Here is a 26,585-nt window from a genome sequence, read left to right on the forward strand (position 1 = left end):
GACTCGTCTCGATATGGACGGATAAACATATAGGGGGTGGATGCAATCTGCGCTAACTGACTGCGAGCTAGCTAGCTTGCTAGGGGTAGGCTGTACAAGAGCGAATTGAAGGCTGAAGTTCCCCGCCCCGGCCCCGAATGCTCGATCACTGCATCGGCATGCATGCACGTTTACTGTATGTAACTGCACTGTGTGTGTATGTGCGGTGTCGAGTACGAGTGTGGTTCGTACAATGCATCGACATGCAATTATGTGACGGATCACTGGAAGCTGGAAAATGATCAATGGATTGCCAGTATCTTCTGTCTTCTAGAATATTGCTGCAAAATTCCGTGACATGAGACTTTAGAACAAATACCATGGAATTCGAAGCATTCAAACTTTGCGTGATTGGAACATTTTCAGGTAATCTCGCGCAGTTTGTCTGGAGTCTAACGTTGCATGTCATTTTGATTCAATTGATTGTTTACCGGAGAGGTTCTCATTCTGACGGTGTAGTTGTACGTATGTTTGTACGTCTCTCTTTCCTCGGTGCTGCACTTGTTTGGCACTGCACTGGCACGGCACTGCACTGGTACTGGTGCATGCCTATTAAACAGTTCACTGAGTTAGTTAGGCTTAGACCCTATTCCCCACTGAAATGAAAGTCAAGGCCCAAGGTACAGTTTTAAAGGGATCGTACAGTTTTGGTTGAGACCTAATTTCAGGTTTCTATTAGAAACCTGAAATTAAGGTCTCAACCAAAACTGTACGATGGGTCTCTCTCTCAACCAAAACTGTACGATCCCTTTAAAAACTGTACCTTGGGCCTTAAACATTTTTTGGTGAGATAATGAGAAACCTCTAAGCCACTAATGATATGAAAGAGCATGTTGTAATTCTATGAGGAATCTAACGTTTATTTGATGAAAATTGGTTTTGAAATGGCTGAGATATCCAAAAAAGAGTGATTCAAAGTGTGGGACCCACATTACGATCGTTTTGTTTTACTTTGTTTTTGGGTGTTTCAGTCATTCCAAACCCGATTTTCATCAAATAAACTTTGAATTCCTCTTAAAATGGTATAGATTTCTTTCTAGACCTATTCATTCTGTATATCATAAAGTGTTTTCGGCATACTTGTGAAATAGGCCCCACCACTGCGTGTCCGTACATGCTACCGGTTACTACGGCGGCTCGCCAATTCATACTCGTGAATTTAGCCCCACCGCGTGGCGTTCATCTGTAGGTAAGCACAGCGGTGGGGCTTCCTTCCACAGTATAATACTCGTGGATGCGGCCCCGCCAAACGGCATTTACGCAAAATTGATACAGTGGTGGGGCCATTTTCCACAGCATACAATTAGCATCTTTCGTCCTCCCTTTCTTCTCGGAAGGACTCCCTAAATTGTCCCTCGACTAATTTAACGGCCAATTTAACCATAAATACAACCCTACATTGTACCTAACCCTAGGACTTACCCTTGCTTGCTAAGGCACGGGTGCACGCGCACTGCGGTAGGGCCTATTTCACGATTTTGCCATGTTTTCTTGGTATCTCGCAAAAAGTTAAAAGCCCAATTTTCATCTCCATCAATACTGTACCGTCCCTTCTGAGTATGACTGAGGTACTGTACGTGTTTGCCGTTTGTTTTGACGCTTGTCTGCTTCCGTGTGCCTTGCCCTGCCCAGTATTTAATATTAGCAGTAGGCCTAAACAATGGCTGAGTGTTCAACGTGTAGTAGAGAACTAAAACAGAGACTGAGAGTAGACATACTACAGGTCTAGGGACTAGGTAGCTAGCTAGATATCTAGATCTTTAAATTATAGTTTATATCACTCAGTATCACTATCAGTAGGGACCTAATGTTTAGGTATGTATGGGCAATTGTGCACTTTATGGCCCCAGCCCCTGGCTTTATTATCAGTACCTCATTCCCTGTACGTGAAGGTGATACCCCATGAACCACTGCGCAATGAGCAGCTGGCAAGCTTCTCTTGCTGTATGGAACACCGTTTTGACAAGTGGTAAGGACTCAAGGTCACTGAAAAAGCCTGCCTCACTCACTGCGCTTCTTACTAGCTGCGTAGCTGACACATCGAACATTGTGCGATTGCGATATTGCGTGCCTTTGCTCTCCACTGCAGGATTATCATGCTTTACATTTGTATGTAATGACATCATACATCGCAGAAAATTGCCATGATCATGGCGGAAAATGTGAGAAAGTTGGCCCAGTAAGTCCGTGATACAATAGCTTCCATCACAAATCGCGCAAACCACCCACGCAGGTGAGGCTTGTGTGTGTGATACACAGCCCTGTTGCTGCTTTGCACGGCGTCTGGTCAGGGCCGATCGGGCGAGTAAACTGTGTAGACAATGTTATAAACACAGCAAACTGACGAATTGGGATAAGATTGTGGATTTTTTTTCTTCATTATTTTACAGAATAATTTTGCAAAGGCAGTGGACATAATGTCCTCTGTGATAGGTTAATAATTGATCCCCTACTTGAGATAATAACACAGCGTCCATTCATTTCAAATCATGAATGAAGGACGAAAGTTTACCACTGGTTGCGTTCCGTTGTGTGCCAATGCACAGCACCCTGTTTGTCTCTTCTCAATGACGTTGACACATGCACACACTGCATCCCAGCGCGAAATCTCACACACATGCACGATTACAGCACAGCACCGAACACATGCTGTCGAGCCCGCGGTGCCAGATAGATACTTGAATTCATACGCACTGCTCGATTAGGGTAACATCTCGCACCGATGATATAGGGCCATAAAGTGCACACTGTTGCCTGGTTATGAGCTATGCCCTAGGCAGCTGGGTATGGGCTTAGACATTCAAATAGCTGTACATGTACAAAGCTTGTAAGTCTGGTGAATGGGATAGCACAACATGATGTTTCTTGCAATGCACTGCCATATTATCCAGATCATGTTTTAGTTGTACGTGTACATAACCTCATTATTGTTAAGAGACAACAATGACGACGTAAACATGGGACATTGAATATGACATTAGCAGAGACTCCAACCCCAAGCACCTTTTGATCTGGAGATTCTCCCGCCTGAAACCCCTAGCAAACGGGAGACTCCAAGGTGATGTGTGCGAAGCGCGAAGTTCCTAGGGTTCTAAGATGCTCTCTGGTGCTGTCAAAGGCTTATTTTTTCAATATACGATAGCAATAAGTAAGAAATCATTTCCAACGGGAGACACAGAGCCAGGGCGGGAGAAATTAAATCTCAAGCGGGAGAACGGGAGATTTTGCAAAAATGGGTTTTCGGCGGGAGATCTCCCGTCGAAAACGGGAGAGTTGGAGTCTCTGCATTAGCTATATCGACTGTACTGCACTGATAGACTTTATGATAATAAAATGGCTACCTTGATGGCACGGGGATACAACATTTATTGCCTGATCTAGATTCGTATTGCCCAAGTTGGAGACGAGGGCAATACAATTATTATAGTGAGGGCAATTAATGTCATATCCCCTGAATGCAGCCAGTCCGTATCATTGTATTTTCACCCATTTCATGCATCTTGAGTAGTACCCTATTGTAAATCATAATACAATGTTAACTTCCTGATTTACGGTATGGTAACATATACAGCTGTATCCACAGTCGGCGCCAGGTGGAACCCTACAGTGTACACCACTGCACTACACTGCACCCACATGCATGCACACAATCCCTATAGAGCGATGCACAATTCAGGTACACGGCGCACATATTACAGCCAGCTCACACGAACATAGCAATACTGGGTATCGCCAATACAAATTTTTGTACGTAGGTGCTGTGCGCAGAGCAGCGTTTTAGATGCATTATGGGATAGCTCAGGGGTCAAACTTGCCCCGGTTTTGACTGCATACGCACTCGGATCATGTTCTGTCTTTATCCAGGGGTATTTTTTGTTGAAGATTTCTTCGCTTTCCATCATGTGGCCAGCACATTGAAGCCTAGCAGTAGTGAACCATGACTCTATTGACTGCAAATCAGTAAACTTTAGAAACTTTCAACTCTTTTAAAGCTGAATTATAGCCAAGAAAAAAGGAGTAACAACGTAAAAGCAGACAAATAACTCCTTTGAATTGTATTAGAGCTGTGACGCACGTGAGACAACCAGAAGCGATAATGGCACCGAGGAATCCCACAGTGCATCTGTGACAGGGCTCTTCAGCGTGCACAGAAGTTTTCTGCGCATTGGCGATACCGAGAATCGTCCTCGATTTTTGCATGCTGCGGTATGGGAATTTGCCCTCTGCCGCGAACTAGAGTATGCTGCAAGTGAGTACCAGTCTGCGCACACAGTCAGACACGCCTGCATGCGGTGTCAGCAACCGTCCTCTAATTTTACGTGTAATTGTATGGGAATTCGCTTTTGTCGTGAGACCTCTCCGCGAGAAACTCTCATCAACAGCAAATTTTCATCACTTGGAGCTCAAGTGCCCAGGGAAGTCTTTGACTTATTGCTTATTCAAGTCGCAGTTCTAATTGCTCGACTCAGACGTCAGCAATGTTGACAATCTGCGGGAGATATATAAACAATAGAAAAGTAACACGACTGACAGGTTCTCCTAATATTCCCCTCGTTTTTAGCACGTAAATCCCATAGGCATTTGGCAAAGAGAGGAGTATTTGCTCCTCTTCATGCTGACGCATAATCCTGCGCGTAATACAAGGGAAATGCAATTTCGTAGATCCACAGCTCAGATGTCTGATGTATACGGGTAATGAAATGAAGTAATCAGCACAGCACAATTGTAGGTAATCATGTTCAATTCTTCATCGTTCCTGCAATGTACAACCTTTTTCTGCCTTATAGATAATAAAGTCATAAGTTGAGGAAATACAGTGTATTAAGCTAAACCCACCAGGTTGTTTTGTCTGTAAAAGTTTGTTTATCTGGTTTGCAGTAATTTTTATACAGTTTTCTAAACCTCGTAGTACCATCTTTCATGTACTAATGATGCAGTCTCGTCATCTTGTTAAGTATGATATTACTTTGTACATGTACTTGGACCTTGGTAAGATACAATACTGTACATGTAATCCTCCAAAATACTCCTTGTAGGTAGTGGTTCATACTGCATGACTGAGAGTGTGTGTCAGAGTTGGCTTTTTCAAAGGATGCTCCAGATATACCCCATTAAAAAGTTCTTGGTGGTCTCAAATTCTTCAAAAAGTTTTGAAGCCACCTTTTTTTCACTAATATTCCCCCCAACAAACCCACAAAGTCAACCATACAGAAGCCCAAAGATAATGGCTGTTTAGTCAGATGCAACACACTTTGTATTTTATTTCAGCAACTTCCCAACACTTACCAGGTACGTGAAGAAGCCTCAATGCAATGCAACAGCAACACTTGATTGGACAGAGTTTGTCACTCCATTGTGTTTAAGCTTGTGAATCAATGTTTGCTGTTTATTCCAGTGGTTGTGTTTTTGTTAGACCCTTGACTGACGCATGATTTTCTATATTATTTCCTCGTATTTTTGACTTTCTTTTTGGGCAAGTAAGATTAATGTTTGGGCACGGTTTTGCAGCAAATTTGAAAATCTGCTTGCCCGACCAGCTAAGTGGTAAAATAAAGTTATGTAGCACCCTGCTACTGGTCCGCCAGACTGGTCAGACCCGTGGAAAAATGGGTTAGTGTGCAGCCCTGAATATATTACATCAGATCATACTGGTCATCACCAAATATTAATCATTTATATTAAAGATTACAAAGTATTTTATGTGCACTGAAGTGCATTTCTGTGATATAAAAGTATACAAGTATATTCTTCCATACATGTACAACTGTATAGTCACTGTATTTTACAAAGTAGTAAAAAGGAAAGACAGACAAGGAACTTGACCATGTAATTAGTTTCAAACAAATGAAACTTTTGTACACATTACATGTGTTTCAACATTCTATAGTTAAATGCTTTCTTCAGTGATGCACTGTATGTTTAGCTCTTTTAGTACCTGACTCACATGTAGTGGCATCCTTCTCCCATCAAGACCTTGTAACAATGAGAACAATAACAAAGTTATTGAAAGTACCAAACTTCAGTATACAGGTACATGTACAGTGTAGTTTCTGTTAATGTTTCAATTCAGGTGGATGATTTCCTATATATACAAGAGAAACTGATATTGACCCCAGGGTATTTGGTGAATATTTTGAATTTTTTTTTTTACCGGTACATGTATTTTTTAGGCAGGTTGAAAAGGAAGTGGACCATTAGACCCCGTTTACAGTGCGAGGCTCTGCCGCGGCTCAGCCGCGGCCCAGCCCACCTTCATTTCAGTGTAAACGCGCAAAAGGTCAAATGCGAGGCCAAAATTGGCCTCGCATTTGGCCACGCTCTGGAGGTGGTCTCGGCCGCGGCCGAGCCCGGCCTTTTCTCAGTGTAAACACAAACTGGGCCAAATGCGCGGCCAATTTTAGTCTGGCTTCCAAACCCTCTGCCTGTACTATTTCGCTATTCAGGATATTAACCCCCTCAACGTCGAAAACTAGTATAGTTTAAGGTGGTTTTGTCTTGCAAAGGATTTTTTCCTTCGGCAAAGGCCTTTGCCCGAACGGCGACTTTGTCGCCACGGAATTCTGTTGGCAAAGGGTCTGAAAACCAGACAATACCAAATTGCATTTGTTTACAAGCAGAGCGCCACTACGACAAAATATTGAAAGGTTTGAATCAAAAGCGCGGCCGAGCCCAGCAGTGTTAACGGACAAAATTGCGGGGCTCGGCCGCACAATTGAGGCCGGCCGCGGCCGAGCCCAGCCCCGCACTGTAAACGGGGTCCTAGTCACATCAAAGAATTGAAACTCAAGGCCATTGTGCTTTACGTGTATCGAACATCTGATTGAGAGTAGCGTGGATGTTTGTGATCCTTCCAATTCACCAATTCTGCATCAGTCAAGGAGGAAATTGTCTCTAATCATAGATGAACAGTCATAGGGTTTTATAGTAAGGGTACTCTAACACATGGGTTATTATGATGTGTGTGTACATCTGTAGAACATCGGCTTGCATGGGATGGTTATAGAACAACATGGCATGTACAGTAGCAAGTGAGAGAAAACTTTTGTATGTGTCCCAAGTGCCATACAACTTGTACGGGGAAGTAATGCTATTCAGTATTCACACAAATCTGCAGGTCCACTTTCCTGGGGCAACCAAATTTATTCCTGGGCAAATGAAATACTGAACAATCACATAATTTGATGGAGCAGACAACCATTTTCATTCCTGGCAGTTCTGCTTACGTGTAATGTATGATTAAAACAGGGCAAACTGATGGAATAGCAAGTTGTAGCAAGTATGAATTCTGAAACATGGATATCACCAGCTGCATGTTTAGCAAACTTCAGCAGAAAAAAATAAGGAAACACCCAGTGATCATGATCATGTATTAAATGTACCTGTGTGCTATCACAGCGTCAGCTGTATTCTTTGTCTATCAATAGATACTTGTCAGGTTGCGCTTACAATTGAAAGTGTGACAGGATTATATATCTGTGGTACTACTTTTCATTTCTCTTTCATGATCACTTTCTTGGACACATTGTAAGAGCCAAGGGGGATGTCTGTGATTGATAAATTGCTGGTAGGTAGCCAGTATCTGATCCTCTTGTGCACATTTAAAGGAGAGCTCTGGTTTAATACATAATATCATAGAAATTCTCAAAGAATTAAACAGATCTGTCCAAGTGTGGCACATGCCCAGTTGCCTAAACAATCTATGCTCTTCTGATGGGCAATCTTCACAGCATCTTGTGTTCTGCTCTCTCTGTACTGTATGCATGTGATACTAGTATCTCGTACATGTATCTGGACTGTTCCAAAGATGAGCATTGCTTAGCAAACCATTCCAAACATGATATGTGGAGCACAAGTACATGTACATTGTACACATGCATACATTCCCAGTTATGCAGGGTGTTTTGAATGTTCTCGTAGTGAGCATACATTATTTACAAAGCAATGAGTGATGTCAGATGTAAAAGCATCTTTAATATGGTGGTGAGCTGTTTTGCCCATTGTCAGCACCTACTATTTGTAGTATTGTCCTCGATGTTCTGTCGCGAATTTCGCGAAATTAAAATGCACGCATACATTCCTCATTGTTACAGTACAACTGGTGGTTTAGTTCACATTGTGAAATGAAGTGTGTGTTAAAGGTGTAAATAAGCGTGCATGATAGTGAACAGGTTTGTAATGCTTCCTCGCATCAATGATCAGTTTTATCAATCATCCGGTACCGTAGGAAATCACATGTTGTGGTGGAAATGATTAAAGGGATCTTGTGCATTATAGTACGTAAATATTGTAGGAACATCCTTGTACAATAGTGTATGTGTGCACTTGTCACAATAGTCAGAAATATTAAATAAGATGTATTTGTTTTCTTTCACATTATGGATTTCTGCATATAATAGACAAAAAGATATTTTGAAAATATACCCATGGAAAGATGATTTCACCAGTAATGTAAGGTTTATGTGTGTACTCTACATTTATGCATGATGTAAACCTACTACTGTAAACGTCAATATTTTCGCGCGATTAATTTTTCGCGCTGAGCGGCTCGAAAACATATTCGCGGGTTCTTAAATTCGCGCTCCGCAGCGGGTTAATACACAGTTGCTGTTTTCATCCAGCGATGCCAGCGTATGAAAGCGACGCAGCGAGCTGCGCGGGCACGAGTGTGAGTACAAGCGCTCAGCTCACCTCCCTGGTAGTAAACTGTACACGTACTAGTATTTTACTCGATACATACATGTACTGTAGTACTATACCTGTAGTCGCGGAGATGTATATGTAGCACACCAACAATCGGCCATGGGCTCGGTGCGTGCGGTGCGTGCGATGATACTGCTATATGCGTAGACATGTCTGTACTACGTAGCAGTATCATCGACGAAGCGCACGCAATTCAGGCCGTTCAAAATGTGCATAGAAAATTGCGAAGATATATTCGCGCGTTTTTGAATTCGCGCTAGCCGAACGTAGCGGGAAATCCGCGAAAATTAATGTACCGCGAAAATTTCCACGTTTACAGTACATCGTACACTGTACATAAACACTACAGTACATGATTGATTTTTGTGGTCTGAAATAACTTCCTGGCTTTATGTACAATCTGAATTAAAAATGCCTTTGGATTTCTACAAGTATAAGATAGACTCTGAACTTCACCGCTGATTCTCCATGAATTATATGTCGTTGTTCAATTTGTCTTTGTGTGTGAAAAGGCTCTTTAGATTATTACTATTAGGAGTGTTCTGTCAGAATTTCATACAGATGTACCCATTCTGTATATTTTCATTTCATATCAGATGTATGTGTTCGCACGCATGTTGTACAATGTACATGTGTACATACACAATTGTATGTACTGGGGTTGTACAGTTCGTATTTAATGTGTGTGTGTGTGTGTGTGTGTGTGTGTGTGTGTGTGTGTATCTGTCTGTCTGTGTGTACAAAACTGTATTTGTGCATGCACTGTCATTGTGGGTAATCAAAATTTGATGGAAGCAACTACAATGCAATGCCACACGTATAGTGTACTATGTACTTTGGGGTCAAAGAGGATCATGCTTGTTTTTGTCCCCGCCGAACGAGTTCGAGCAGGGGACTATGAAACGGGCTCCGTACGTGTGTGTGTCCGTCTGTGCGTCCTTGCGTCCGTGCGTCCGTGCGTCCGTGCGTCCGTCCGTGTGTCCGTCCGTGTGTGCGTCCGTGTGTGATCAAAATGTTCAAAATGCTACTCCTTCGCCATTTCTAACCCGATTTTGATTCTGTTTGCTTTATATGATAGCACTACATGGGAGCTTTGAAACTTCTATACAGAATTTCAATTGTGACCTTTGACCTTGACCTTTGACCTATATTGTACATTTTGCTTCAAAATGCTACTCCTTCGCCATTTCTAACCCGATTTTGATTCCGTTTGCTTTATATGATGGCACTAGGTGAGGGCTTTAAAACTTGTACACAGAATTTTGACCTTTGACTTCTTTGACCTTTGACCTTGATTTTTAACCTATATTGTACATTTTGCTACAAAATGCTACTCCTTCGCCATTTGTAACCCGATTTCAATTCCGTTTGCTTTAAGTGATGGCACTAGGTGAGGGCTTCAAAACTTCTACACAGAATTTTGACCTTTGACTTCTTTGACCTTTGACCTTGATTTTTGACCTATATTGTATATTGCCTACAAAATGCTACTCCTTCGCCATTTCTAACCCGATTTTGATTCCGTTGGCTTTATGTGATGGCACTAGGTGAGGGTTTCAAAACTTCTACACAGAATTTTGACCTTTGACTTCTTTGACCTTTGACCTTGATTTTTGACCTATATTGTACATTTTGCTACAAAATGCTACTCCTTTGCCATTTGTAACCCGATTTCAATTCCGTTTGTTTTAAGTGATGGCACTAGTAGGTGAGGGCTTCAAAACTTCTACACAGAATTTTGACCTTTGACTTCTTTGACCTTTGACCTTGATTTTTTTACCTATATTGTACATTGGCTACGAAATGCTACTCCTTCGCCATTTCTAACCCGATTTCGATTCCGTTTGCTTTATGTGATGGCACTAGGTGAGGGCTTCAAAACTTCTACATAGAATTTTGACCTTTGACCTTCATCTTTTTACCTATATTGTACATTTTGCTACTAAATGCTACTTCCGGCGGGGACATATATTACGCACCGCGTAATTTCTACTTTTCCTTGTTTCACTCTCATACAACATTTATTCATTGTTGGTATTAATTATGACCTATTGTACAGAGATTGTTTTCTTGCAGCATTTGTAAAGATTCCCCCCCCCCCCCCACTCACACAGACAACCTGCTTGCCCAATTAGGCAATCAGAATTTGCTCTTTGGCAAATCAAATGCATTATATAGTAAATCAAATGTGCTTGACCTGTATTGGATCACTCGCCACTCTCTACAACTGCTACAAACACCACAGGCATAGTGCTAGATCTGAAAAAAGTATCCAAAGTATTAGACATCATGTTAGTCTAGAATGCATATGGACTGCTTCTAAGCCAGAAATGGTAACATATCATTCATTAATACATCCATGTATGCTATAATCTGTACAATACATGTACTTTGATATTACACTGTATTTGTGCTTGTTCTGACGAGAAACCCTGTCAGTCTGTTTCATGTGTGTATTTTACTGTTCTTTTTAATGCAATACAATCCAACCTCATTTACACTAGCCATGGGAGTTTTGCACACAGAATGCAAAGACAGTCGTGTGCCATTCCATGTCTGGGTGAGAGAGGGATCTGGAAAAATGCTGGCCAGATCAATAACCAGGTCGGACTGTAGTGAGATCAGGCATGTAAAAAGAATAGTCGTCGCTCACATTGTGTTTGAATGCTTGCATACATGCTTTCAGGAAACCCAGGTTGTGTTTGATGTGACGACCGACTATTCTGCATTTAGGGGGACCCCCTTTCCCTCAATGTTGATTTCCCTCAGAGAGAATTGAGGAAATGTGTCAGTCTCCGTGTTCACACTGTACTCTGTGTCATGGAGACTGTCGGGACAGATCTTTTCTTTTGTACGACTGACCATTCACACTACTCTCTAGACTGTCCTCAAGCCATGGGGGCAGTCAGGGTTTGGGGCGAGCCCTTCACTCGACACCAGACTTAGCGCATATGATGAACAGAGTTTGGCGCTATCAATTACTGCCCAAGGTCAACAACTCCCAGTGAGCGTCCATACCATGGCTTTAGAGGGGAAAGTCGGTTGCATAAAACCCTTACCGCTGGACTTACCGCTCCTTTCTAGCGGTAAGTCTTCAAATTAGCGGTAAATTTTATAATCCTTGATGCTGATTGGCTGTGATGCCTAATTTTAACGGTAGTTACCATTGAAATTCAACAGTAAGTTTTATGCAACGGGCCCTCTAGTGTGAATGCAGGGAGTAAAGCATCATGAGAGAGTGAAGTCAAACTCTTGTCATCATTCACTGTGACACATGTACCCACAGCCACACACAAGTTTAAAGGGAGACAAGTATTACTATACACCATACATGTTGTAGGTCCTCTGCATTCACAAGAAATCATACTGTATTCTACTTCATGATGCTTTGTCCTGAGCAGATTTATGTACACATAGTAGCACAGGTGCTTGAACTATTATGAAGCACTGGAAATGGAGGTCCTTATGTTTGTTTGTGTGCGATGTACATGTATGTATGATCTGTTTGTGTGTGTTTGTCTTACACTTTTACATTGATTTGTTAAGTGTAGAGCCTGGTAAAACAGCTAGCATTGTTCAGCAAAACCTTTCAGCAAAATGCATACAGACATGGACATTTAATACTGTACATGTGTACCTGGTTTTTGGTGACTGACACACACTGCCCCATGGTATGTATACATGTACACTTGTACAATGTGATGCAGGATCCTACCCTGTAGGCCTACTTCTGAACGAGTAAAGTTGTTTTTTTTTTCTCTCTCTCTTGAAAACTTTGAGAATATTTGTGATTTGATTCTATGACTGTCATAGTGCAATGATATTCAAACTTTAATGAATAAATCACATGCTGTTCGAAATGCGTGATCTGTTTAGAGCTTTCAGTAATTTCTTGTACCAACTACCATGTACAGCAGTGAGACCTGGGATGTTGCATGTCAAGGGCAACACTGTCCCTTTAATTCTCCCTTCTCTCTCATGAAAGTGCATTCTGTGGTTTCTTCCAGCACAGGCTGATGTGAGTGGGGGAGAGAGAGATATTATTTTTAGTGCAGTGGCTGTGCCCTGATAACACCTGGAATAAAACTAATTGCCTTTTGTTGGACAGGAAACCATATGTGACCAGAGAGTAGCCTTCCTCCTACAGTTCTTGGAATAACACTCTGACCTTTTCATTGTACTTGTAGGACATTAGAAAGAGCTGTCTCAGTCTGTCTTATGTAATTCCCTTTTTGGGAGACTACTTGTGGAGATATCTAGTTTATTGTTGTTTTTCATTGTGTATTTTTTTCTTCTGTGATTTTTTGTTTATATTACCCGTCGAAAGCGGGAGAGTCTCTGTTTTTGTGAAGTCAATGAATGGAAAACCTTGTATCTGTTGAGTGATAGTGTTGTCTGCAGCATTTTGTTTCCTGTTAGTGCAAGGCTTGTTTCAGTTTGCATTCTGTAGTTGTATGTCATTAGGCCTACTTACATGTTTCTGTTGCAGACCTCCTGACATTCGAAAAGATGTCAAATAATTGCCAATTTAGTTTAAAAATAGAATATTCTGACCATGATGAAGGTCAACAGATATAATGCATTTGTATGTACCGGTACACTGTACATGTATTCACATTTCTCTGGAAGAGCAAATAAAACGTGAAGATTTTATGTTCTGCTTAGATAGCATTTATGTCTGTGGACAGTCGATGCTAGCATCTTGTATCTATATCACAACAAATCTATTCCATGTATCAAAACATGCATTTTACATGCATTGGATACATGTTTGTACATGATACACTGATGAACTGTCATGTGAGACATCAGCTTTCTTCTCTAAGTGCTCAAAATTTATATCTTCTTCTTAAAAAAAAAAACACCAAATAACAGAAGATGCATATAATAGTACTGTATTTGTGTTAGCTTACATTCTTCTTAATGTACATACGTACATTGTATTAAGCTAGTGTAACATTCTTTTCAATGTGATACAGATGTATAAAGTGCCTTTAATGAAACCAAAACATACATGTAGGACCTACATGTATATAAAACTATGAAGTGCCTTTAAGACCAAATTGCTTTTGGGGGCTGTATGAATTGGTACATGAAGTGTTCTGTCAGCTGATATGGGTTATAGTCCTAAATGAGCTGTATTAGTAACTCTTGAGATCAACTCTATTTTTAGCAAATTTTCTCTTTGAATAGACATTGATAAATCCTGAGTGTATATAATGTCAGTCAACTCCAGTCAATTTAGGGAAATGACCAGATGATGTTGGTACATGTACTGACAGAAATGTTATTGTGTATTGTGGAGTTGTATTAGTATCAGTTACAGAAAACCAACAAACAAAAAACAGAAAAAATAAGTAGGAGCTTCCAATGCAAACTGCACAAAAAATGCCCCATGTTTTACAATATCCCGTCCCCACCCCAAACACACCACTCGTTATTTCCTAAAGACAGGTTTATGCAGTATTCTTCCATGACTTCTTTGTAACTACATGTATGCTCTCTAAGTCCTTGTCAGCCATTTTGGTTGCAAGATGAATTCTATAGTACTGTGTATGATTTATCAGGAAGAGTGCTGGCTATAGGGTAGGTGTGCGACCAGATTAGGCGAGAGCACACAGTGGTACTTTGAACTCTCTCGCTGCTGTGTTTAGTACTCTTTTTAGGAGCCTGAAGTTTGGCACAGAGTCTCTTTCTTTGGCTGTCCTGGTCTGTTCTTATCCACTGATGAAAGTTGACATGTCCTGTAGGCAGCACCTGGTTCCAATTTAAGTTTGTGCCAATCTCACCATAATTCTCATTGAGTCCATCTTCATATTTTCAGGTTGAATTTCTTTCCCCCCCCCCTGCTTCATGTATTGTGCCATTCACACCCATTTATTCATACTTCTCTGTATAAGGCTGGAAATTATTTGTGTGTTTGCCAAATTTATGGTTCAAAGGGGAAGTTCCTCGATCTGTGTGTGGATTCAGCGAGTACCGAAAGAGTAGCAAAGCTCTCAGTGATGGTTTAGGGAAAATCAGACTATCCATGTATAAAGAAATGAATATATAGTTCTGGTTAATAATATCATATTTGTCCTTATCTTGAGAACTTTACAACAAGTTGTGATGTCAGAGTAAAAGGAATAATGTATAGGCCTAGAGAAAACATGCAAGGACTTTCATACAGTGAACATGTAGGCCTAATGTCAATTTTGTATGAAAATTACACTTTGCTGCAACATGTTCCTGATATGATATCAGGGCTCACATCATTCGTCATGCCTCCTGGAGAAGCTTGATCAGGTGCTCTTTTGATATTAACCTAGAGACATCAATCATTCCACTTAATATACAGCCTGTATGTTAGGGAAAGTTCCCCCCTGATGTACTGTACATGTACATAATGTATCAAAGCAACTTGACGAGCGGAGTGAGGCCAACGAAAGCAGTGGTGGATCCAGAGGGGGGCGCAACCGGCGCACACCCCCCCTTTAATTTTCGTAAAAAACAAAAGAAATAAAAAGAAAAACAATGAAATGAAACCCGGAAGTGGCACTAGAAATATTAGTCACGCCCCCCCCCCTTTTTACAGAATTCCTGGATCCGCCCCTGGAAAGCCACCCATTTGGAGCAAAGAGTTTATTGGTGAATGTGATTGGAGAACCTTTTAATAGTTGTATAAAATGAAACTTGTATCTATAGCTCTCCTAAAAAGTTTACATGGGAATGTAATGTATAGACAACATTACAAATGAATAGCATATTCATGTAGCGTCATAGAGGTGTATGAATATATTGTATTGTAAATATAATGTGTCACGGCATGTATTTGGTCATTGGCTAATAAACTTTTCTTTCTTTCTTTTTTTGGTCACAATATGAACAGAGTTTTCTTTCCAGCAAGTTAAATTAGGTGACTTCTCCTATTCTGTTCTATTTTTTTCTGTAAATATCATTCATGAAGTTCTGAAGTGATTTGTGTGTTTGTATGTGTGATTCTAACATTGTTGATCACCATGATAATCCCGGGTTTGTTCTCTTCTCCTATCTTCTCTCAACCAGCCTGCCTGTTCTCCGTGACCCTGGCGCGGATGGAGCTGCAGCCCGCATCTCCGTCTCCGGAGGTTGGCCACACCCCACAGCTTGAGAGAATCTTCGGAGGTATGCTGTCTTAAAGATTGTAACTTTTTTTTTAGTCCATCAATATGGGCTATTTTAAAGGCTAATCAATGAAGTTTGAAGCTTCAAATTTATCTTTGTATATATGAATAGATTTTATCTGTTGCAACTGATTGACAAATTGCCCTACATCGACGTAAAAGGGCAATTTGTCAATCAGTTGCAAGGGAAAAAACATCTTGACAGAAGAATTTCATGTATTTGAATAGATTAACATTGTCATCCACATGTGAACCTGAGTTAGAATTCTCAGTTGGATTTGTAGTGTGATGTACCTGTATTTTTTTTTGCAGTAAGTCATGATGACATGATTCTTCTTGAGATATGATAGGACCAAGGGCATCACATATACACGTATTCAAATACTTGTACATCTTCAGTTTAGATTTGATGGATGGATCCTCAAAGAGCCGAAGCGTCATGAATAACTTTTTGTCCTGGCCCAATGAGGAAAAGTCATTTGGTGTTTAAAAACAAATTCTGCTGTATTCAGTGGAGACCAGATACAAAGGATATGTCTATCTTTTCTGCCCCATCTTCACAAGCAGAAACATATTTTGAATATTGATCTTGCTCATATTTTTATCTTTCCTTTTGAGAATAAATCATAGACAATTTTTGTGATTTGTTGTTGTTGTGATTGTTGTGCTCCTACCACCAATTACTAACAAGTCGAATGTTTAGAATGAAAACTAGTCTTTAGTGTAAGTTCTAGTTTCCATAGCCAGACTGATGCTGGTCATAGCCTGAACTCTTTTTTTTTTTTTTTTTTTTTGATTTGTTTTGTTTTTTATTTGGCATGCACTGTAATTTTTTGTGAAGCAGAAAGCAGCTGTCACATTAGATTTAAAAAAAAAAAGCACACACACACACACACCAAAAAAAAAAAAAACCCAAAAAAGTATCCCAAGAGCTTCTGATGTAGAAAACAACTCTAGTGAAAATTTCCTGACGTCAAAGGAAAATCATCTTTGACACAACATATTCTTATTTGGCAACTTCTGTTTCTCAAGGGACACTTCTGCATATGACATATCTCCTGGCTCCAGATTTTCATCATAATTATTTCACAGCCTGCACTTTTCCCTTAATTTTTCTCAAAAACTACACATTGGGTTTTTCCATCCTCCACCGTGTTTTGATTTTGATTTGTCATTGACATTTTATTCATACGTCATTCTGTAGGGTCTTGTTAATATCAGCCATGAGATTATCAAGTTTTGGAAGTAGTACATCACATGGATTGAAATGAACACAGTAACCACAAATTAGTGATACTAATCCCATTTTGAAGCTTGTTTAGAATTAGGGCACATTTACTCAAGGATAATGGTCCACAAACTGTCCGTCTGACTTGGTATTGAACATTTCATAGGGGTCTTCACATTGTGTGTGTGTGTGTGTGTGTGTGTGTGTGTGTGTGTGTATCTGCGTGTGTGTGGGTGTGTGTGTCTGTGTCTGTGTATGTGTGTAATGGGGTAGCCTGCATTTATGGCTGCAGTATATGTACTGCTGCTCTGTGTTTTTGGCAAATCAATAAATTAGTCTTCTCCTTGGTCTATTGACTGCCCTGCAATATAAATGGAACTCATATTTCTCATTTCTGAAGTACAGACTCTCCATAGTGTTACAGGAAACATGCCCCCCTAAAAATCTTTTTGTAGTCTTTGTCAAAGATGACATGGAATCTGGCCGATTATCACTGATTAGGCCAACTTGATGTGAGAGCACTTGATGTGAGAGTACTCATACAATACTTTAAAAGCAGTAAAGGCTTGAAGTTATTTCTTTTACATGAACGAAGCAAAAATGAAATGGAATGCACATTCTGTTCCTCCCTCCCCCATAACTAAATCAGGAAACAGTGAAGCCCAAACCTGAGATGCAATATTTGGGAAACGGTGAAAGATTCGCTGAAGGTGAAGTTTATTTGAAAATGAGATGAACCTGCTGAATATCTAGAGGTCGAGACTCTGCTTTGATTAGTTGAAGAAGTTGTTCACTTGCAAGCTATTTCCCATCACACTGATCTGCTGAACTGTCCAATATCTACCCAGATCAGCAACCGTGGTGCCCCAAGGGGTGGTATCTCTACCCAGGGACCAACTCATGCTTTGGTACGCCGCAGAGGGCCTATCGGTCTCTCAAGCACACGGCTGCGCAGGAGTCCTGTCGGGCGGAAGGGGGCGCCCTTGCTACCGTCTCGAGACAGGAATTGGAGCACGTGATGAAAAGGCAAAGACCGGTATGTTGTCAACCCTTTAAAAAATGAATTAATGTGTTTTCGTTCTGTGGTATAGGGTTTTTGTCGAGGCCACCGGAGGTGCGGGAGACTAAGGGATTGCCTGCGGTGTCTGTCCGTCTGTCGTCCGTCGTCCATCCGTAACGCTACAAAAACTTAGAATAACTCTCTACTGAGGACTTTAATTTCAGTCAAACTTGGAGGGAAGAGTGGTTATACAAAGTTACACATTTTACCAAACATGAAGGTCACAGGCAGGGGTCAATGAACTTTAGGGCCCAAAGTTAAGTTTTTACAGTGCGTTTTGATTATGGCTCAAAACTTTTGATGTATATGTCCGTTTGTGACCAAACATCGATGGCAGATGTCCCTTGGGGAGATGAAGTTCATCACAAGGTTAAAGGTCACAGAAAGGGGTCAACAAACTTTTAGAGCCCAATGTTAAGTTTTTATGGTGCGTTTCGATTATGGCTCATAACTTTTGATCCATATGTCCGTTTATGACCAAACCTGGCTGGTAAATGTCCCTTGGGGAGTTGAAGGTCACCACAAGGTCAAAGGTCATAGTCGAGGTCAATGAACTTCCGGGATTTAGAAAAACATTAATTTCTTCTACAGTGTATGCGAATGGGCGAGACACATTTTGGCACTTGCCTTGTTTTAATTTTGTTCTGATATTCCTTCAATTTTTTGTTGTTTCACCTGTATATCGAGTAACAGTTTCATTGTCATTTCACATGCAGTGCATAGGCCTTTAGCTTTGTGCTTCAATTCAAGACTTGAATTAGCTTACCATGTATATTTGCAACCAAACTTTTTGTAAATTCATCCTCACTTGTTGATGTAAACAGGTAAAGACTGAGCATTGTACATGTGAAGTCTTTTTGTCGCATTTGCTTTTATCTTGTTTTTTGTGAAAAGTGTGACTGGAGAGAAATAATCCCCAGCCTATGTATTTTATTAACTTTTCGTCGTGTATCTGCAGTTTATGAAATGTAATTCAAGGACTTTTCTGTACCTTTAAGGATGTGCAAGTATTCCCAATTTCAATTCACCGATCACAAGTTATGTGTTTGCCTTTACGATGTGCACAAGTTTCTTTGTGACGAGTTTCAAGTCAGTTTTTAATGAAATTCAATTTTAAATTGTACCCCGCATATCCCAGAAGGAAGACATTATTTTTGCTTATTGTTTGTTTTGAAAGAGATGAAAGGTTACACTCGGGGTGAAAAATGGCTGTTCTCCATTCCAAACATATCCCAAATCCAGAGGTTGGATGCCCGTAATCACACGCTGGTCCTGTGGGTGGGGTACGTGCTGGTCCGCGTTGAGGGCAATGACCCCGAGGGCCGCAACGGCAGCAACAGCATCATCACCTGGCAGGTGCGGACGGAGGAGGCGACAACGGGGCCTGAGCCGCTGCTGGACAACAGCGCCAACATCCCGACCTCAGTTCCGGAGGAGCTGAAGAGGGAACGGGTGGTTTGCATTCAGCTCAAGCTGGTCTACGTCGACGGAATCCTGGCGAGGTCCTACTGGAACTTGGCCAGGTGCAACGACAGTGTGCCCTTCATCTGCAAGAAAGGTGAGAGAGTGTGAACTGTGGCACCAACCTTGGGATTGTTGTGTATGCTGCCACAAACTTAAAGGGACTGTACAGTACTGGTTGAGGTGAGGATTCAGGTTTATAACATTTTTGGTGAGATAATGAGAAACCTCTGATTAAATTTGAAAGAGCATGTACTTTCAAGAAGGATTCAACATTTATTTGATGAAAATTGGCCTTGAAATGGCTGAGATATCCAAAAAAGAGACACTAATAAAATTGACAGGCCACGACTTTTATTAGAATCTCTTTGTTTTTCCTTGTTTTTAGATAGTCATTTCATTAAAGATTTTCATCAAATAAACTTTTGATTCCCCTGAGATATACTCTTTTACATTACATAGAGTGGTTTCTAAATATCTCGCAAAACGTTACAAGCTGAATCCTCACCTAAACCAGTACTGTACAGTCCCTTTAACATAGTTAGGTACATTAAAGAGAGCCTGCTCAAAGGGGTTACAAATATATTCATATTCAAACTCGACGCATTATAGCAAAGGTTTGTGATAAGCAGTAGCCTTTGCTGGAGACTTGTTCAGCACACCAACAGCTAATGCATGCAAATTGGATTCCATGCGCTGAAAGGCATTTGCTTTGAACAGATGAATGGACTGACTTTTTACTTTATCACTCACGAGTAAATAGGGAGCTTTAGATTTCGACGCGTGGACGTTTGAGACGACGCTTGCACTGGACGTTCTCCCCTCCCCTACGTCATGCTGACAAATAGCTTTAGATTACGCTGGGACGCAACGTATAAAAAATAAAATGGCGCCCCTATATGATCGGTGCATGAAGTAGTTCTCTACGTCGCAAATTGTGCGGATGTAAAAATAGCCAAGAACGCATAGTGAAAAACTCAGATGATGCAAGCTGAAAGTAGATCGACTTGACGTGCGCTTCTGCGCATGCTCAGAACCTTTTTTTTTTTTTCCTGTGAACGTCCCCGAAAATCTAAAGCTCCCTCGGGGGCTATTAACTGCAGTCTACTTCCTTGTTAAGAGTAAACCAGCTGGTTTACACTCCACATACATGTGTGCAGTATGCCAATTGATTCACGAAGATGTGAGCTTGGGTTTCCACTGAAATTTGCTCTTCATAAGGGAAACAGAATGTAGATACAATTGTACAAGTATGCTGCAAGATGGTATGATGTTAAGCACTGAGCAGGAGATTTGTTGCAACTGTGGAAAGAGGACACACTGTTCACCTATACACATACACATACACATACACATACACATACACATACACATACACATACACATACACATACACATACACATACACATACACCTGAAAACTATGTGTGCACTACCGCAGAAATTACACATCCATTGAGTTTGACTCTGTGATATGCATTTACTCTATTCAGCTCAGAGTACTGTATGTGCCACATGGTAAAGCAATTAATATTGCATTATTGTATGACAAATCAATATTTTAGGACCTCTGACAATTGTTTTTATGATTTTGCAACATAACGTATTTACTAATTACGTAAAGGGATTTCTTGAACTTCAGGTATGCCATTTGTGTATTAAACAAGATATTCCAGATATTGAATGTTGTATGTGACTGTCATGTGAATGCAATGCATTATGATATCCACCTGGGCAGGTGCGTCCCAGTCCTGTTACGACTGGAAGAACAGGTTGATCCCAGAGGGCCAGTCCTTCACACCCCCGGGCCGGGACAGCTGCACCGTGTGTACCTGTCTGCAGGGAGTGCCCAACATCTGCAGCATCGCAAACTGCGCCCCGCCCGCCTGCCAGAACTACCAGCCCAAGCCGGACAAGTGCTGCCAGTACACATGCCTGGACAACGGCGACCCCAACATGCCTCCCAATGGCGGCGACTCCTCAGACGGTAATTGGAAATCCAAATTTTGGCCGGGGAAGCAGTGTGAGTGAGTGTCCCCCTGCTCCCGCTCTTCCAACCTCAGCGGAACAAATTTGTCCCAAGATGAAAAGGCTGCCTTTAATGGAGATGGCAGAGACAATGCAAAGGAGTTTGGAATGATGGAGTGAAAATGGACACACACAGGGAAAGTTGTGACCACTAAAATATTGCTTGGATCATTTATCCATATTCCTTCCTCTTTCTGCTCATTCCCCAACCCCCCACAGTCTCTCTCTGTTTTCACAGGAATCAGTTTACTGATCTTATGCCAGACTTCCTCATTTTCTCATTGAAATGGCACATTGTTTCTAATGCAATGGTGTGCACCCCATTAGACTTTCTTGGCGAAGTGAACAGATGGCCTCAGTGTATTTTTGACATGATTTCCTCTTCCTTTTCCCCTCCTCCCATCCCCAGCCATCATGTCAGAGAACATGCGCTGGGTGCTGACGATGATCACCTCCTTCCTCCTCCTCATCATGATGCTCTTTATGGTCTATCGGATGAGACAGAAGAGGATAGCCTACCTCAGATACCGTAAGTCCCGGCAGTGCCCGGCTCACACATTTATGGCATGCAGGATTTTCTTTCTGGGAAACTCACTCTTATGATAATTACAATAATAATGGAGTCTTGTAATGCGCCATGTCTGTCACACAGTGGCACTCCTGGTGCAGAAAGATAAGACCTCCTCCCACATTGCTTCATTCAGGAAAAGATCGCAATTGAACGATAGCACACAGTTACTGAAACAAAAAGGTTTTGAGTTCCCTCTTGAACAGAGGGAAAGAGGTCTCCATTCTCAGTTTCAAAGGCAATGAGTTCCAGAGAGAAGAGCCAGACTGGGTGAAAGCTCTTCTGCCCCACGAATGATGAGTACGGGGAACTCAAAGAGTATGAGCAGTGGATGAGCGAAGAAATCTAGTTGGTCTATACTCGTGGAATAGTTGCAGAAGGTGGCTGGGTGCTGTGCCATGTAAAGAATGGAAAACTAGGATCAAGATTTTGTAGACAATTTGCTTGTCAACTGGAAGCCAGTGTAAATCATGGAGGACATGAGAGATGTGTGAAGTTTTCTTCATGAGAGTTACTTGTCTAGGAGGCAGTAAGACAGTTCCATGATTGTGATCCATGATTCAAGATGAGGCTAAAGAAGGAAGCATGCGGTAGATGTAATGTTTGCTATTTCATCAGGTCTTGGCGTAGACAAGCCAATGTGGCTCAGTGGATAAAGCATTGGACTCTCAATAGTGAGGTCCATAGTTCAAATCTTCTAGCAGCAGGGGTTGCAAAGCACTTCATCCTTATCTCCTAGTTCTTTTGAGTGGACTCAGTTTCATCTAGCTCATAAGTGCTGTACTGGTGCTTCCTTTGTGGCCACCTGAAATTAATCCAAACAAGCAAACAAACAAACAAACAAACAAACATAGCAAAAAGGATATATTCTCCCATGTATGTGCAGATATTTTTGTGGATTGGGAATTTTAACGACAGACTTGGTAACTGTGCACAACATGAGGCTTATGTAGATGACTAGCAGAGATTCTGTTTGTGTGATGGATAGCTACCATGTAGTCTTCCCAGTGTATTTCCCACTAACGTCAGATTAAACGGGTCATCGAGGCTTAGAATGAGATTAGATCATCTAGGATTAGGGGTTAGTTTTTGGACTAGGGTTCGGGTTTTGGTTTTTGGATTATGCATATGAATGGGGCTTGGTACAAGTGAGTGCTTAAGACATGATGGGATTGACATTGGGTGTGGATTAAACATCAAAATAGAGTTTGCCACGTAGATTATTATGCTGTACATAATGTTTCCGCTATTTATGTTTTGTATTCTTGTATCTATACACGAGATGAGACTTTCAAATGCAGACAGTGTCTCAAACAATTGATGGATATACTTTCTTACCAGCTACATTGCTGAATGAGTATTATGGTAATAAAGGGAAGCTCAAATGTAGTTAACATGGGACACAGACAGGAGACACACCCCTAAGGGTGACAAGTCACAGCAATTTTCCACAACACTGCTTTTCTCCAGAAGTGCAGCAACTGAGGGATGGTCAAGAGGGGGAGTTTGAGCCAGGGTCTGGCCCACCTCCTGCCCCAGCAGTGGACGAGGCTGATGGACACATCTTCAGAGAGCCTCCGCCACCATACTCGTGAGTATCTAGGGCATCCATTTCCTTGGCAACTGGAGAGCACGTTGTGGCTTCTCCTCTGCTGTGGTATTGTTTTGGCATAAAGTGCTGTGGTGTCATGCCAGGACAACTGTACATTTGGGTCATACTCACACACAAATAAGCAAACAAACGGAGGATTAAACGCAAGGGGCCTGCTTCAGAGAGATGTCCACTCCGGGTGGTTACTGTCATAGCAGGAATTACTGAAACTAGCAACGATTGCAAACCACTTCATCCCATTTCATTTCATTTACATCCATAGTTCGCAAACAAAGATAATCAAAGTAACGAATGCAGCACGGCATGATGCTCTCAATGAGCAGAGATGCTTTGGACAAGACTAGACTTCACTATGTCAGTGACAAAGTAATGTTGGAATACCAGGGGAATACTGAAAAAATTCGGTGCAGCCATTTTATAGGTAAAATAGAGCACCAAAGTGTGACTTCATAGGCACTCATCGCCATGGAAACTGTTTCTAGACAACCTCAGCTGGCCCTCGGGTTAGATGTACACACCTGGTTCCAACTCAAGCTAGATAACAAAGGACTGTGACATTATCACTTCAGTACTCTATTGTTAGATTGCCGCCCCATTCATCAACAGGCTCCAGATTTATTATTTTTTTCAGAGGAGTAGACCATTTTCTCACAAATAATTGTACAAACATGTTATCCCTGATGAGTCTTGGACACTTTCCAGGAAGAATCTGATTTTCTTTTAACTTCAGTGACAGGTCAAATCTCTGATAGTTCATGTTTCATTCTGCCATGGTAGATTTTTCAAGGACAACAACTGTATCGAGATGCCCCCTCCGTACCACGTCCAGCAGAACACGGCACAGCGCATCTGCAGACAAGACGTGAACCACAATCGAGACTCACGGGGCTCGGACCAGCCGGATAACGTCATGCTCTTGACAGGATCAGAGCCCACTACACCCTCAGATATCAGTAAGTGGGACTACACCACATGTTCTGCAATTCATCACAACTCAGCACATGATGATTTGAGATCAAACTAACCTCAGACACAAATTTTGCAAGATTAATCCATGGTTTAATTTGCTAGTGATCTTGCATTAATTGATTTGTATCTTTTTGAAGTGTAATTCTTGTATGTACTAGACCTATACAATATGCCGCTTCGAAGTTAGTTCATGGCACATTGGTACGAATGACCTTTCTTTTTTCTCAGTCGGTTAGGGGGCACTTCACTCGATTTCAGAGCGACATAGTGCATAAGCTTTACGTGACAATTTATGGGATTCATCAATCCTGTTCAAACAAAGAATAAACTTGTGTAGACCAGATGAGCAGAATGATCCATCAATTACCACTTGGGAAAGCATCCATTTCATTATTTTGCATTGAAGATGTTGACAATCTCTTTTTATTGATATCGCCAAATACCACTTTTGCTGTCAGGTAAATGTGCTGGCAAGCAGCATTTACAAGGATCACATAGATAATCATTACATTACCGATGCTTATCCCAGTGAATTTAAAAACCAACACGCCTGTCGGTGTGAATGACCTTGTATCTGCTCATGCTCAAAGTGGAACTCCAAACTGGCTTTATATGATTTGTTGTTTGCCTTCAATAACCCACTCAGGTACAATATCGACACTAGCGAGCCCGCCTCCATACAACCACTGCCAGTCCGTGGAGAGTGCGCCCATGACCCCGCCAGAGTCCACCCCGATGCTGCGTCCAATCAACACCAGGCATTCATCGCAACCGTCATCGTCATCGTCCGGGCAGTTGATTCGCAACACCACTGTATGACTTTGAGCTCCGAGCGACATGGAGAGAAAAAAGGAGAAAGAGATGAAAGACACAAGAGAAAAAAAACAGATCGCTTTAGCGTTAATGTCTCTGCCAAAACTAGTCCACCTGCCGTCTATGTGTAGTGTGATTGCCAAGTGTGTGCTTTAAACGTCTATAGACCATTACTTACTCAGCGTTAGCGAGTTTTTCCTCGAGTGTTGCTGTGTCTGCGGATGTCACATTCTCCATCATCGCAAAAAGGAGCTTAATGGAGTGGAACGTGAACAGCCATGTCCACACTAGCGCAAAGGGGCCTGATGACATTGACAACTGACCTTGTTTTTTTTCGGGGCCAGTCATGTGGGAAAGTTGCCACGATGGAAGAAAAGGGTCTAGAGCAATTACCCCCTGGGCAATTACCCTGGATCCTTCCCCTGACCATAACCCTAACCCTAATCCTGAACCTTATCCTAACCCTAACCCAAATAACCCTATACCCTTTACCCTAAACCTAACCTTAACCTAATCTTTACTCTAACCTCATCGCTAACCAGTATTTAGCCCGGGGGTAGTTGCCCTCAAGGGGTACTTGCCCTCAAGGGGTACTTGCCCTGATACAGGAAGAAAGTGCAACTGTTTCCACATTCATCCAGCAAAAAACATTGTCTCATTTTCTCTGTGACTGATGCTTCCTTGTGTGTGCATATGTTTCAGAAAGTAATGCCGACACTTACATGTAGAGCGCCCTCTCTCTGCCGAGGAAGATCTGATTCGTGGTGCCCAAAGAGTTTCCATGACAACGTGTGCAACTAGAGTAGCCATGCTGTGTTTCCTTCTAATGTGTGTATAGTAGGCAATCAAAGCACTGGTGTGTATCCTTTACCATGCATTCTGCCCATTTAAAAGTGGACAAAATTTGCTTGGACTTGCTGTGTACACAGATGACTTCATCGATACTTGTTGCTTAGTCATGT

At 41.6% G+C, this 26,585-nt stretch overlaps 1 protein-coding gene across 1 annotated transcript; it reads left to right on the forward strand.

Annotated features, from left to right (window-relative positions):
* The first annotated feature begins 123 nt into the window (after window positions 1–123).
* Window positions 124–26,201, forward strand: LOC139728180 (integral membrane protein DGCR2/IDD-like). The gene is made up of 9 exons (XM_071639142.1): window positions 124–405; window positions 15,787–15,885; window positions 17,961–18,148; window positions 19,415–19,730; window positions 21,372–21,620; window positions 22,071–22,190; window positions 23,700–23,820; window positions 24,619–24,794; window positions 25,457–26,201. Exons 1-9 carry the CDS (start codon window positions 360–362, stop codon window positions 25,627–25,629), a joined length of 1,488 nt encoding a protein of 495 aa, XP_071495243.1. The 5' UTR covers window positions 124–359; the 3' UTR covers window positions 25,630–26,201.
* The last annotated feature ends 384 nt before the right edge of the window (window positions 26,202–26,585 follow it).

This window comes from Diadema antillarum, unplaced genomic scaffold, assembly GCF_040938485.1.
Source record: "Diadema antillarum isolate AM-2024a unplaced genomic scaffold, OU_Dant_1.0 seq00000169_RagTag, whole genome shotgun sequence".
NCBI lineage: Eukaryota > Metazoa > Echinodermata > Echinoidea > Diadematoida > Diadematidae > Diadema > Diadema antillarum.

What these genes read in the sequence shown, in the direction of transcription:
- LOC139728180 (XM_071639142.1), top strand. Translation starts at nt 360, where the DNA reads ATGGAATTCGAAGCATTCAAACTTTGCGTGATTGGAACATTTTCAG. An exon ending in CGTGATTGGAACATTTTCAG is followed by an intron (nt 406 to 15,786) that starts GTAATCTCGCGC and finishes TCTCTCAACCAG; the next exon opens with CCTGCCTGTTCTCCGTGACC. An exon ending in GAGCCTCCGCCACCATACTC is followed by an intron (nt 23,821 to 24,618) that starts GTGAGTATCTAG and finishes CTGCCATGGTAG; the next exon opens with ATTTTTCAAGGACAACAACT.